General features: G+C 37.3%; 1 protein-coding gene across 3 annotated transcripts in view; it reads right to left on the bottom strand.

Moving 5' to 3' along the window:
- OPHN1 (oligophrenin 1) overlaps window positions 1-12172 on the bottom strand; it is a 692544-nt gene that overhangs the window by 462047 nt on the left and 218325 nt on the right. For all 3 annotated transcript variants that reach the window (XM_055565218.1, XM_055565216.1, XM_055565219.1), the window contains exon 5: window positions 8213-8284. In XM_055565218.1, coding sequence (XP_055421193.1) covers window positions 8213-8284 — 72 coding nt within the window. The remainder of the gene's footprint in view (window positions 1-8212; window positions 8285-12172) is intronic.

The following is a 12172-nucleotide window of genomic DNA, read 5'->3' as shown; positions in this document are numbered from 1 at the left end:
CTTCTTTTCTTTAACATCATATTTTTGAAATTCCAAACTCTAGTCTAGATTTTTAATTTTTGCTTTTATGTATTTGTTACCAATTTTGTACCTTTAAGAAGCCAATCTTCAGTACCCATTTTCACTAGGGAGCGAGATTACTGGCTTGACTACTCTCTCTCCCTCTGGACTCTCCTTTTTCTCCACCAGATCGCCTGTGTCTCCTCCCTAACTCAACTCTACCCAACTCTGTGAATTTCTGTGTGTTCCAGACGGTGCAGATCACTTAGGGAACTGATTACTGGCTGGATATGTCTCCCTCCTTTTCATTCCCCCCTTTTATCCTCCTGGCCACCTCTGTCACCTTCCTCCTTCTTCTCTTCTCTGTATAACTCCGTGAACAACTCTGAGCAGTCCAGTTGTGGAGTGCACATAAGGAAGAGATTACTGGCTAGCCCACTCTCTCCTCTACTGATTCCACCTCATCTCATTCGGGTCACCCCTAACTCCCTCCTCCCTCTTCTCTTCTCCATGTAACGCTGTGAACCTCTCTGGGTGACCCTCATGGTAGAGAAACTTTTCATCTTTAACGTAGATGTTTTATCAATGGTGCTGTATAGAAGGAGAAGCTTTGAAACTACTGTAAAAGTAAGACCGATAACTGGAAGCAGGAGGCTTAAGTCCAAACCTTGACTCCAGGGAACTCGTAACTCCAAGGAACATTAATTGACAGGAGCTCATCAAATGCCTCCATACCTACACTGAAACCAAGCACCACACAAGGGCCAACAAGTTCCAGGGCAAGACATACCAAGCAAATTCTCCAGCAACAAAGGAACACAGCCCTGAGCTCCAACATACAGGCTGCCCAAAGTCACCCCAAAACCATAGACATCTCATAACTCATTACTGGACACTTCATTGCACTCCAGAGAGAAGAAATACAGCTCCACCCACCAGAACACTGACACAAGCTTCCCTAACCAAGAAACCTTGACAAGCCACCTGCACAAACCCACACAGAGTGAGGAAACGCCACAAAAAAGAGAACTCCACAAACTGCCAGAATACAGAAAGGACACCCCAAACTCAGCAATTTAAACAAGATGAAGAGACAGAGGAATACCCAGCAGATAAAGGAACAGGATAAATGCCCACCAAACCAAAAGAGGACCTGATAAAGAATTCCGAATAATGATAGTGAAATTGATCCAAAATCTTGAAATCAAAATGGAATCACAGATAAATAGCCTGGAGACAAGGATTGAGAAGATGCAATAAAGGTTTAACAAGGACCTAGAAGAAATAAAAGAGAGTCAATATATAATGAATAATGCAAAAAAATGAAATTAAAAACACTCTGGAGGCAACAAATAGTAGAATAACAGAGGCAGAAGATACGATTAGTGAATTAGAAGATAGAATGGTAGAAATAAATGAATCAGAGAGGATACAAGAAAAACGAATTAAAAGAAATGAGGACAATCTCAGAGACCTCCAGGACAATATTAAACGCTACAACATTCGAATCATAGGGGTCCCAGAAGAAGAAGACAAAAAGAAAGACCATGAGAAAATACTTGAGGAGATAATAGTTGAAAGCTTCCCTAAAATGGGGAAGGAAATGATCACCCAAGTCCAAGAAACCCAGAGAGTCCCAAACAGGATAAACCCAAGGCGAAACACGCCAAGACACATATTAATCAAATTAACAAAGATCAAACACAAAGAACAAATATTAAAAGCAGCAAGGGAAAAACAACAAATAACACACAAGGGAATTCCCATAAGGATAACAGCTGATCTTTCAATAGAAACTCTTCAAGCCAGGAGGGAATGGCAAGACATACCTGAAATGATGAAAGAAAATAACCTACAGCCCAGATTACTGTACCCAGCAAGGATCTCATTCAAATATGAAGGAGAAATCAAAAGCTTTTCAGACAAGCAAAAGCTGAGAGAATTCAGCACCACCAAACCAGCTCTCCAACAAATACTTAAGGATATTCTCTAGACAGGAAACACAAAAATGGTGTATAAAAATCAAACCCAAAACAATAAAGTAAATGGCAATGGGATCATACTTATCAGTAATTACCTTAAACGAAAATGGGTTGAATGCCCCAACCAAAAGACAAAGACTGGCTGAATGGATACAAAAACAAGACCCCAACATATGTTGTCTACAAGAGACCCACCTCAAAACAGGGGACACATACAGACTGAAAGTGAAGGGCTGGAAAAAGATTTTCCATGCAAATAGGGACCAAAAGAAAGCAGTAGTAGCAATACTTATATCAGATAAAATAGACTTTAAAACAAAGGCTGTGAAAAGAGACAAAGATGGTCACTACATAATGATCAAAGGATCAATCCAAGAAGAAGATATAACAATTATAAATATATATGCACCCAACACGGGAGCGCTGCAATATGTAAGACAAATGCTAACAAGTATGAAAGGAGAAATTAACAATAACACAATAATAATGGGAGACTTTAATACCCCACTCACACCTATGGATAGATCAACTAAACAGAAAATTAACAAGGAAACACAAACTTTAAATGATACAATAGACCAGTTAGACCTAATTGATATCTATAGGACATTTCATCCCAAAACAATGAATTTCACCTTTTTCTCAAGTGCACATGGAGCCTTCTCCAGGATAGATTACATCCTGGGCCATAAATCTAGCCTTGGTAAATTCAAAAAAATTGAAATCATTCCAAGCATCTTTTCTGACCACAATGCAGTAAGATTAGATCTCAATTACAGGAGAAACACTATTTAAAAATTCCAACATATGGAGGCTGAACAACACACGGCTGAATAACCAACAAATCACAGAAGAAATAAAAAAAGAAATAAAAATTTGCATAGAAACGAATGAAAATGAAAACACAACAACCCAAAACCTATGGGACACTTTAAAAGCAGTCCTAAGGGGAAAGTTCAAAGCAATACAGGCATACCTCCAGAAACAAGAAAAAAGTCAAATAAATAACCTAACTCTACACCTAAAGCAATTAGAAAAGTAAGAAATGAAGAACCCCAGGGTTAGTAGAAGGAAAGAAATCTTAAAAATTAGGGCAGAAATAAATGCAAAAGAAACAAAAGAGACCATAGCAAAAATCAACAAAGCCAAAAGCTGGTTCTTTGAAAGGATAAATAAAATTGACAAACCATTAGCCAGACTCATCAAGAAACAAAGGGAGAAAAATCAAATCAATAAAATTAGAAATGAAAATGGAGAGATCACAACAGACAACACAGAAATACAAAGGATCATAAGAGACTAGTATCAACAATTATATGCCAATAAAATGGACAACGTGGAAGAAATGGACAAATTCTTAGAAAAGTACAACTTTCCAAAACTGGACCAGGAAGAAATAGAAAATCTTAACAGACCCATCACAAGCACGGAAATTGAAACTGTAATCAAAAATCTTCCAGCAAACAAAAGCCCAGGTCCAGACGGCTTCACAGCTGAATTCTACCAAAAATTTAGACAAGAGCTAACACCTATCCTACTCAAACTCTTCCAGAAAATTGCAGAGGAAGGTAAACTTCCAAACTCATTCTATGAGGCCACCATCACCCTAATACCAAACCTGACAAAGATCCCACAAAAAAAGAAAACTACAGGCCAATATCACTGATGAACATAGATGCAAAAATCCTTAACAAAATTCTAGCAATCAGAATCCAACAACACATTAAAAAGATCATACACCATGACCAAGTGGGCTTTATCCCAGGGATGCAAGGATTCTTCAATATCTGCAAATCAATCAATGTAATACACCACATTAACAAATTGAAAAATAAAAACCATATGATTATCTCAATAGATGCAGAGAAAGCCTTTGACAAAATTCAACATCCATTTATGATAAAAACTCTCCAGAAAGCAGGAATAGAAGGAACATACCTCAACATAATAAAAGCTATATATGACAAACCCACAACAAACATTATCCTCAATGGTGAAAAATTGAAAGCATTTCCTCTAAAGTCAGGAACAAGACAAGGGTGCCCACTTTCACCATTACTATTCAACATAGTTTTGGAAGTTTTGGCCACAGCAATCAGAGCAGAAAAAGAAATAAAAGGGATCCAAATTGGAAATGAAGAAGTAAAAGTCTCACTATTTGCAGATGACATGATCCTCTACATAGAAAACCCTAAAGACTCCACCAGAAAATTACTAGAACTAATCAATGATAATAATAAAGTTGCAGGATATAAAATCAACACACAGAAATCCCTTGCATTCCTATACACTAATAATGAGAAAACAGAAAGAGACATTAAGGAAACAATTCCATTCACCATTGCAACGGAAAGAATAAAATACTTAGGAATATATCTACCTAAAGAAACTAAAGACCTATACATAGAAAACTATAAAACACTGGTGAAAGAAATCAAAGAGAACACTAATAGATGGAGAAATATACCATGTTCACGGATTAGAAGCATCAATATAGTGAAAATGAGTATACTACCCAAAGCAATCTATAGATTCAATGCAATCCCTATCAAGCTACCAACAGTATTCTTCACAGAGCTAGAACAAATAATTTCACAATTTGTATGGAAATACAAAAAACCTCGAATAGCCAAAGCTATCTTGAGAAAGAAGAATGGAACTGGAGGAATCAACCTACCTGACTTCAGGCTCTACTACAAAGCCACAGTTATCAAGACAGTATGGTACTGGCACAAAGACAGAAATATAGATCAATGGAACAAAATAGAAAGCCCAGAGATAAATCCACGCACATATGGACACCTTATCTTTGACAAAGGAGGCAAGAATATACAATGGATTAAAGACAATCTCTTTAACAAGTGGTGCTGGGAAAACTGGTCAACCACTTGTAAAAGAATGAAACTAGAACACTTTCTAACACCATACACAAAAATAAACTCAAAATGGATTAAAGATCTAAACGTAAGACCAGAAACTATAAAACTCCTAGAGGAGAACATAGGCAAAACACTCTCCAACATACATCACAGCAGGATCCTCTATGACCCACCTCCCAGAATATTGGAAATAAAAGCAAAAATAAACAAATGGGACCTAATTAAACTTAAAAGCTTCTGCACAACAAAGGAAACTATTAGCAAGGTGAAAAGGCAGCCTTCAGAATGGGAGAAAATAATAGCAAATGAAGCAACAGACAAACAACTAATCTCAAAAATATACAAGCAACTCCTACAGCTCAACTCCGGAAAAATAAATGACCCAATCAAAAAATGGGCCAAAGAACTAAATAGACATTTCCCCAAAGAAGACATACAGATGGCTAACAAACACATGAAAAATTGCTCAACATCACTCATTATCAGAGAAATGCAAATCAAAACCACAATGAGGTACCATTTCACACCAGTCAGAATGGCTGCGATCCAAAAGTCTACAAGTAATAAATGCTAGAGAGGGTGTGGAGAAAAGGGAACCCTCTTACACTGCTGGTGGGAATGCAAACTAGTACAGCCACTACGGAGAACAGTGTGGAAATTCCTTAAAAAACTGGAAACAAAACTGCCTTATGATCTGGCAATCCCACTGCTGGGCATACACACTGAGGAAACCAGAAGGGAAAGAGACACATGTACCCCAATGTTCATCGCAGCACTGTTTATAATAGCCAGGACATGGAAGCAACCTAGATGTCCATCAGCAGATGAATGGATAAGAAAGCTGTGGTACATATACACAATGGAGTATTACTCAGCCATTAAAAAGAATACATTTGAATCAGTTCTAATGAGGTGGATGAAACTGGAGCCTATTATACAGAGTGAAGTAAGCCAGAAAGAGAAACACCAATACAGCATACTAACGCATATATATGGAATTTAGAAAGATGGTAACAACAACCCTGTGTACGAGACAGCAAAAGAGACACTGAGGTATAGATCAGTCTTATGGACTCTGTGAGAGAGGGAGAGGATGGGTAGATTTGGGAGAATGGCATTGAAACATGTATAATATCATGTATGAAACGAGTCACCAGTCCAGGTTCGATGCACGATACTGGATGCTTGGGGCTGGTGCACTGGGACGACCCAGAGGGAGGGTATGGAGAGGGAGGAGGGAGGACGGTTCAGGATGGGGAACACAGGTATACCTGTGGCGGATTCATTTCAATATTTGGCAAAACTAATACAATATTGTAAAGTTTAAAAATAAAATAAAATTAAAAAGAAAAAAAAAGAACAGACTTTTGGACTATGTGGGAGAAGGCGAGGGTGGGATGATTTGAGAGAATAGCAATGAAACATGTATATTATCATATGTAAAATAGATGACCAGTTCAAATTTGATACATAAAGCAGGGCACTCAAAGTCGGTGCTCTGGGACAACCCAGAGATGGTAGGACATGGTATGACAGGGCTGTATATTCTCACCCTGTTTATTTAACTTATATGCAGAATACATCATGTAAAATGACAGGCTGCATGAATCACAAGCTGAATCATGATTGTGAGGGAAAATATCAACAACCTCATATATGCAGATGATACAAATATAACGGCAGAGAGTGAAGACAAACTAAAGATCTCCTGATGAAGATGAAAGAGGAGTATGAAAAAGCTGGCTTAAAACCCAACATTCAAAAAACTAAGATCATGGCATCCAGTCCCATCACTTCATGGCAAATAGATGGGGGAAAATTAGAAACAATGGCAGATTTTGTTTTCTTGGGTGCCAAAATCACTTCAGATGGTGACTGCAGCCATGAAATTAAAAGACGCTTACTCCTTGGAAGGAAAGTTATGACCAACCTAGATAGCATATTAAAAAGCAAAGACAAAGACATTACTTTGCCAACAAAGGTCTGTCTAGTCAAGGCTGTGGTATTTCCAGTAGTCATGTATGGATGTGAGAGTTGGACTATAAAGAAAGCTGAGCACTGAAGAACTGATGCTTTTGAACTGTGGTGTTGGAGAAGACTCTTGAGAGTTCCTTGAACTGCAAGGAGATCAACCAGTCGATCTTAAAGGAAATAAATCCTGAATATTCATTGGAAGGGCTGATGCTGAAGCTGAAGCTGAAGCTCCAATACTTTGGCCACCTGATGCAAAGAGCCAACTCATTGAAAAAGACCCTGATGTTGGGAAAGATTGAAGGCAAAAGGAGAGGGAGTGGCAGAGGATTAGATCATTAGATAGCATCACCAAATGAGTGGAAATGGATTAGAGCAAACTCTAGGAGAATGTGTAGGACAAGAAGCCTGGCAGGCTGCAGTCCATGTGATTGCAAAGAGTTGAACACAATTTAGCAACTGAACAACAACAACAACAGGACATGGAAGCATCTTAGAAAACTCATTGGCAATAATTTATCCATTGATGGACCTCTGGGCTGTTTCCAGTTTGGGGGCTATTATGAATAAAGTTTCTCCAAATATTCTCATGAAAAAAAGAAATTTGACAATTATTCATGCCCCTTCATGAGACACTGGGGAATCAGAGAGATCCATGGGAATTTGACATTATCTGGTACAATGCTGCCCAGTAGAAATTTCTACAATAATGGAAATGTTCTATGTTTGCACTATCCAATACAACAGCCACTAGCCACATGTGACTCACTAAGCATTTGAAATGTGACTAGCATATCTGAGAAACTAATTTTATTTTCTTTATATAGTTTTTGGCTACCATATTGGATAACACAGATATAGACAGTATAGTTTAATGGAAAGCATGTGGGATTTGAAGCTAAATAGATCCTCAGTTTTAAATCTTAGTGACTGTCAGTTACTAACTACATCACGATAATTTTGGTCATGGTCTTTATCTTGTTCAAACTTCAGTTTCCTTATTTGTAAAATGGGGATAATACCAGAACCTCACAGGTTTGTTGTGATTAAGAGAATGAATGTAAAACACCTAGCCCAGGGCTCAGAACATAGTAAGTCATCTTTAAATAATATCTATTATTATCAAGTTCCCATTTTCCATATGGAGAATCTGAAGCTCCAAAAGGAAAAGTATCTTGTCCACAGTTACAGGTAGCTAGAAGCACAGTCAGGAGCTAAATCCAGATGTTCTCACTTTCTGTTAAGAAGTTTTCTTATAGAGATGAATCCTCCTCAAGCTTGAAGGGTGAAGGGTGATGGGTGGTATCCCAAACAACTATCCACATGCTATAAAAAAAAATATCTAAAAAAAAAATATCTACACATGTAGAGAAAATGTACCTTTGTGAAGCCTATTTGTTCCTTCCGGAAATTCTCCAGGGGTTTGATCAACAAATCACTAGCATTGTGTACCTAGAGAAAAAGAAAAAAACACACAAAATAACTTTCAAATTAGCAAGGTTCAGAGACAAGATTCATTGTTACTAGGATATTTCCTTATAATACATCATCAATGTGTATTAGTGCAAAATGTTAACTGGTTTGTTGGGTTTTGTTACTGTTTTCCCATATTGCTCTTTTAAAATCAAATGCTTTCAAAGAAAATGAGAAAAGAAACATTAGGGGCCTTTCTCTGCAACTTTACTGGTAGTATTATCTGAGTTTTTAATTGATAAATATCCAGAGACATGACCAGAAATAGACACAGGAAGCCTGAAGTATGTGTGGAAAAGAGAAGAAAAAGGGAATGCAAAAACACATGAAAAGGGCAATTGCACCAAGCACAAATCATTTCATGGGAAGCAAATGAATTAACAGTAATAGCACCAGGAAAGATCCCAGTATAAACTGTTTCTAGCCCTGCCCTAGTTTGTCATAAAGCCAGAACATTTCCCTCAGAACTAGGAATCTATTACAGCATCACAGAGAATACTAGACCAGGCCTTCAAAAGATGTAACTGTATGCTCAGAACCTGACAGGAACAGCCTTTCCATGTACTAAAAATATTGGCAATATTGGTTTCGGAAATTAAAAACATCATAGCCAAACTGGAGCCCTTGTACACTGGGAAGGCAAAGATATACAAAGCTTTATTTTTCATATAAATCTCTTGGGAATTTGCACCTATCCAATGCAACAAGCAGGGTTTGTTTTTCCAGAGGTGCAAGTTAGCTATGTTTTAATTTTGATCTATTACAAGACAAGAAAAAAAAAAAAGAGGGACTGGTTTCCTTATCTGATGAGACTGAAGTGTCAGTAAGACAAGAAATATCTTTATAAAAACAGAAGACAGAGTAGAAAGCCAGTTTTGACCAGTCCTATGTTTTCCAAAAGTGAAAGTCCCTCAGTCGTGTCTGACTCTTTGTGACCCCATGGATTATACAGTCCAGGGAATTCTCCAGGCCAGAATTCTAGAGTGGGTAGCCTTTCCCTTCTCCAGCGGATCTTCCCAACCCAGAGATCAAACACAGGTCTCCTACATTGCAGGCAGATTCTTTACCAACTGAGCTATCAGGGAACCCCTTAATTTCCAAACTAAGAAGCAATTTTTAAACTATCAACAAAGAGCAAGGCAAGTTGAGGCATTAATACATATTGCATTCAGGTCCTACAAGCAGGACCTCTTATTTTGCATCCAGGTATGATTTAAGGTTCAAATAAATGGGCAAACTCTCATCCAATCAAAGCTCGATGACTATCTTCAATTGAAAACAATAATATTCTTACTAAAAGTACCAGCCTGTCTCTCTTGCCTAATACATGCTACTTTTCCATGGACTGTGAATTATGTGCTATCAACTTTGTGTACCCACCTGGAAATAAACTAAGTCATTGGTGTCATAGATACAGGGAGTAATTTTTTTTTCTTTACTACAGTGGAAGTTTTAAAGCGTGGTCACCAATTCTATGATACTCCTCCCACTGAGAAGAAAGGCCTCTATTCCCTCTACCTTGAATACAAGTGAGTTTATTCCTGTTCTGAAACAACAAAATACAGCAGAAGTGATACTACATGACATCTCAGGCTAGGTCATAAAAAGCCAGTAATTTCCACCTGGTTGCCTTGGAACAGTCCTCATAAGACCTGAGCCACAGTGTAAGAAGTTGAAATATCCTGCCACTACCAAGCTAGAGGGGTCAAATGTAGACATTCTTGTCAGTAGTCCAGCTGAGTTCAGGCTTCCAGTCACTAAAGAGTCAGATATGTAAGTGAAGCTACTTTTTATCTTCCATACCACCCCATATCCCAAGTGAATACCACCACATAGAGCAGAAGAGTCTCCCAGGTAACCCCTTCCTAAATTCATGGGCCCCCCGCCAAAAAACATGAAATAAAATTAAATAGTTTTAGTTTAACTTGGTAAGTTTTAGAATAGGGTGTTATGTAGCAATAGATCATTAGTAAATGAGTCGTTGATAGGTAACATATTACAAAAAGAAGGCATTGAAAGTACACTAAGTTCATTTTTTGCAGTTCTCAAAAACAGACCTTACCGTTGCAAATAGAGTTCCCTTCAGAGTCAGAACGGCACCTAGGCAAGCCTCCTATCTTTAATTATAGAGAAAGTCTGTTAGCGAGATTTTTTAAAGGACACTTTCAGAAGTACTACTACCTCCTCCACTGTACTTGTTAAGAAATAAAGGCTGCAAAGCTTCTCTTTGTTTGTTTTCTCCATACTTTCTTCCACACTTTAAAACATATTTATGAGAATGACTAGATATTTGCAGTTGTCACATGCTAGGACTGTGATCTTCCTCCCTCTTCTACTAAAGCTTTTTTTGGCCTCTTCTTAGAGAAATGATAAAAGGCTCTTTAACAGCTACCATACTGAGGTACACAAGTACTTTTACTACACTTCCAGGAGATGAAAGAGATGCAGTCAAGCAATAAATTCCTGGCATGTTGTAAAAGGCCTTCATTTAGCCCTACCTTCACAGCAGCATTCCTGGAATTAAATGGGAAATGGGAAGCCAACACTCAATATATGATTGAAGAATTGAATGAGCACACTATAATTAAAGACAGAAGAGAATTAGCTAGTCCTGTAGAAAACAGCCAGAAGAATGGTGAGGAAAACATCTCAAAAGGTGCATATTTTAGAGCTTTGGGGTAAATAAAAGAGGTCAAGAAACAAATAGGGCTTAAGAGCTGTACAGATGACATTTCTAGTAACATCTGAATGAAATGGGCATGAATGTCTTTGAGATCAAATTTGTAGCAGTCCAAAAACTCTTGTGATAGAAGAAAACATTAAACTAGTGGGGCATCTAATAGGCTCCGGGAAGACTACCCATATTGAACTCTTAAGTATCTTTTTAAAAGCAAATTTCTTAAATGAAAAAAATTCCCAAAGTCAAATTTCCACAAACCTAATCTTTTAGGCAACAAAAGATAACTAGAAACATTTATATGATCAGTGTTTTTTCTATTGATGCAACACTTCCATATTCATTTTATCATTTGGCATATATACAACAAACTTGGGAGGTGGGAAGTATTTTCTCATTCTACATATTAAAAAAAGGAGACTAGAAGAAATAAAGTGATTAGTGTGAAGTCAACAACCAAGTTATTGGCACAGCAATCATTTCCCTGCTTAAAGGCCCTGATTTCAATCCTAACTCTCCAGGAGTTGAGATAAAATGGTAGCAGTATTCTGAGAAATCACACTGTTGAAAAGGAAGAGTGATTACTTCCTGTTGAAGCAGGAAGATTAAAGAGCTCTTGCTATCAGAATAAATGGGTTTAACAAAACTGAGCTGCCAATAGAAAGTCATCTAATGACAGAAAGGGAAGATAGACCATTTTGTGGTCTGTTACATTGCTTCCAATTCAACCACATGCTCCTAATAAAAATAAATATTGAACAACATAGGTACTTCCATATTTAAGTCTCAAATAACTTTGGAGTGTGGCTAAAGACATGCATTTCTACCAATTTTTCCAGGTGACACTGCTGGTATGGGCCTAGAGTTTTTTTGTTTTTTGTTTTTTTCAACTGTTAAAATATTTCACAAAAAATATATCTAAAAAAAAATAAATCTAATAGGAGGGAACTATAAAACTCTGATGAAAGAAATCAAAGAAGGTATAAATAATGAAGAGATAATTGATGCTCATGAATAGTAAGACAAAATTTTTAAGATGTTAGTTTGTCCCAACTTAATCTATAAATTCAACATAATACCAAAATTCAACATAATACCAAAATCCCAGCAATTTATTTTGTGGATATTGATAAATAGGTTCTAAAGTTCCTACCCTACTCCACAATTTATTTACAAAGTTACATTAAATC

The sequence above is a fragment of the Bubalus kerabau genome, chromosome X (assembly GCF_029407905.1).
Source record: "Bubalus kerabau isolate K-KA32 ecotype Philippines breed swamp buffalo chromosome X, PCC_UOA_SB_1v2, whole genome shotgun sequence".
In the NCBI taxonomy this organism is placed as follows: domain Eukaryota; kingdom Metazoa; phylum Chordata; class Mammalia; order Artiodactyla; family Bovidae; genus Bubalus; species Bubalus kerabau.
The sequence above is the reverse complement of the archived record's forward strand: the minus strand, read 5'-3'. Positions and strand labels throughout refer to the sequence as shown.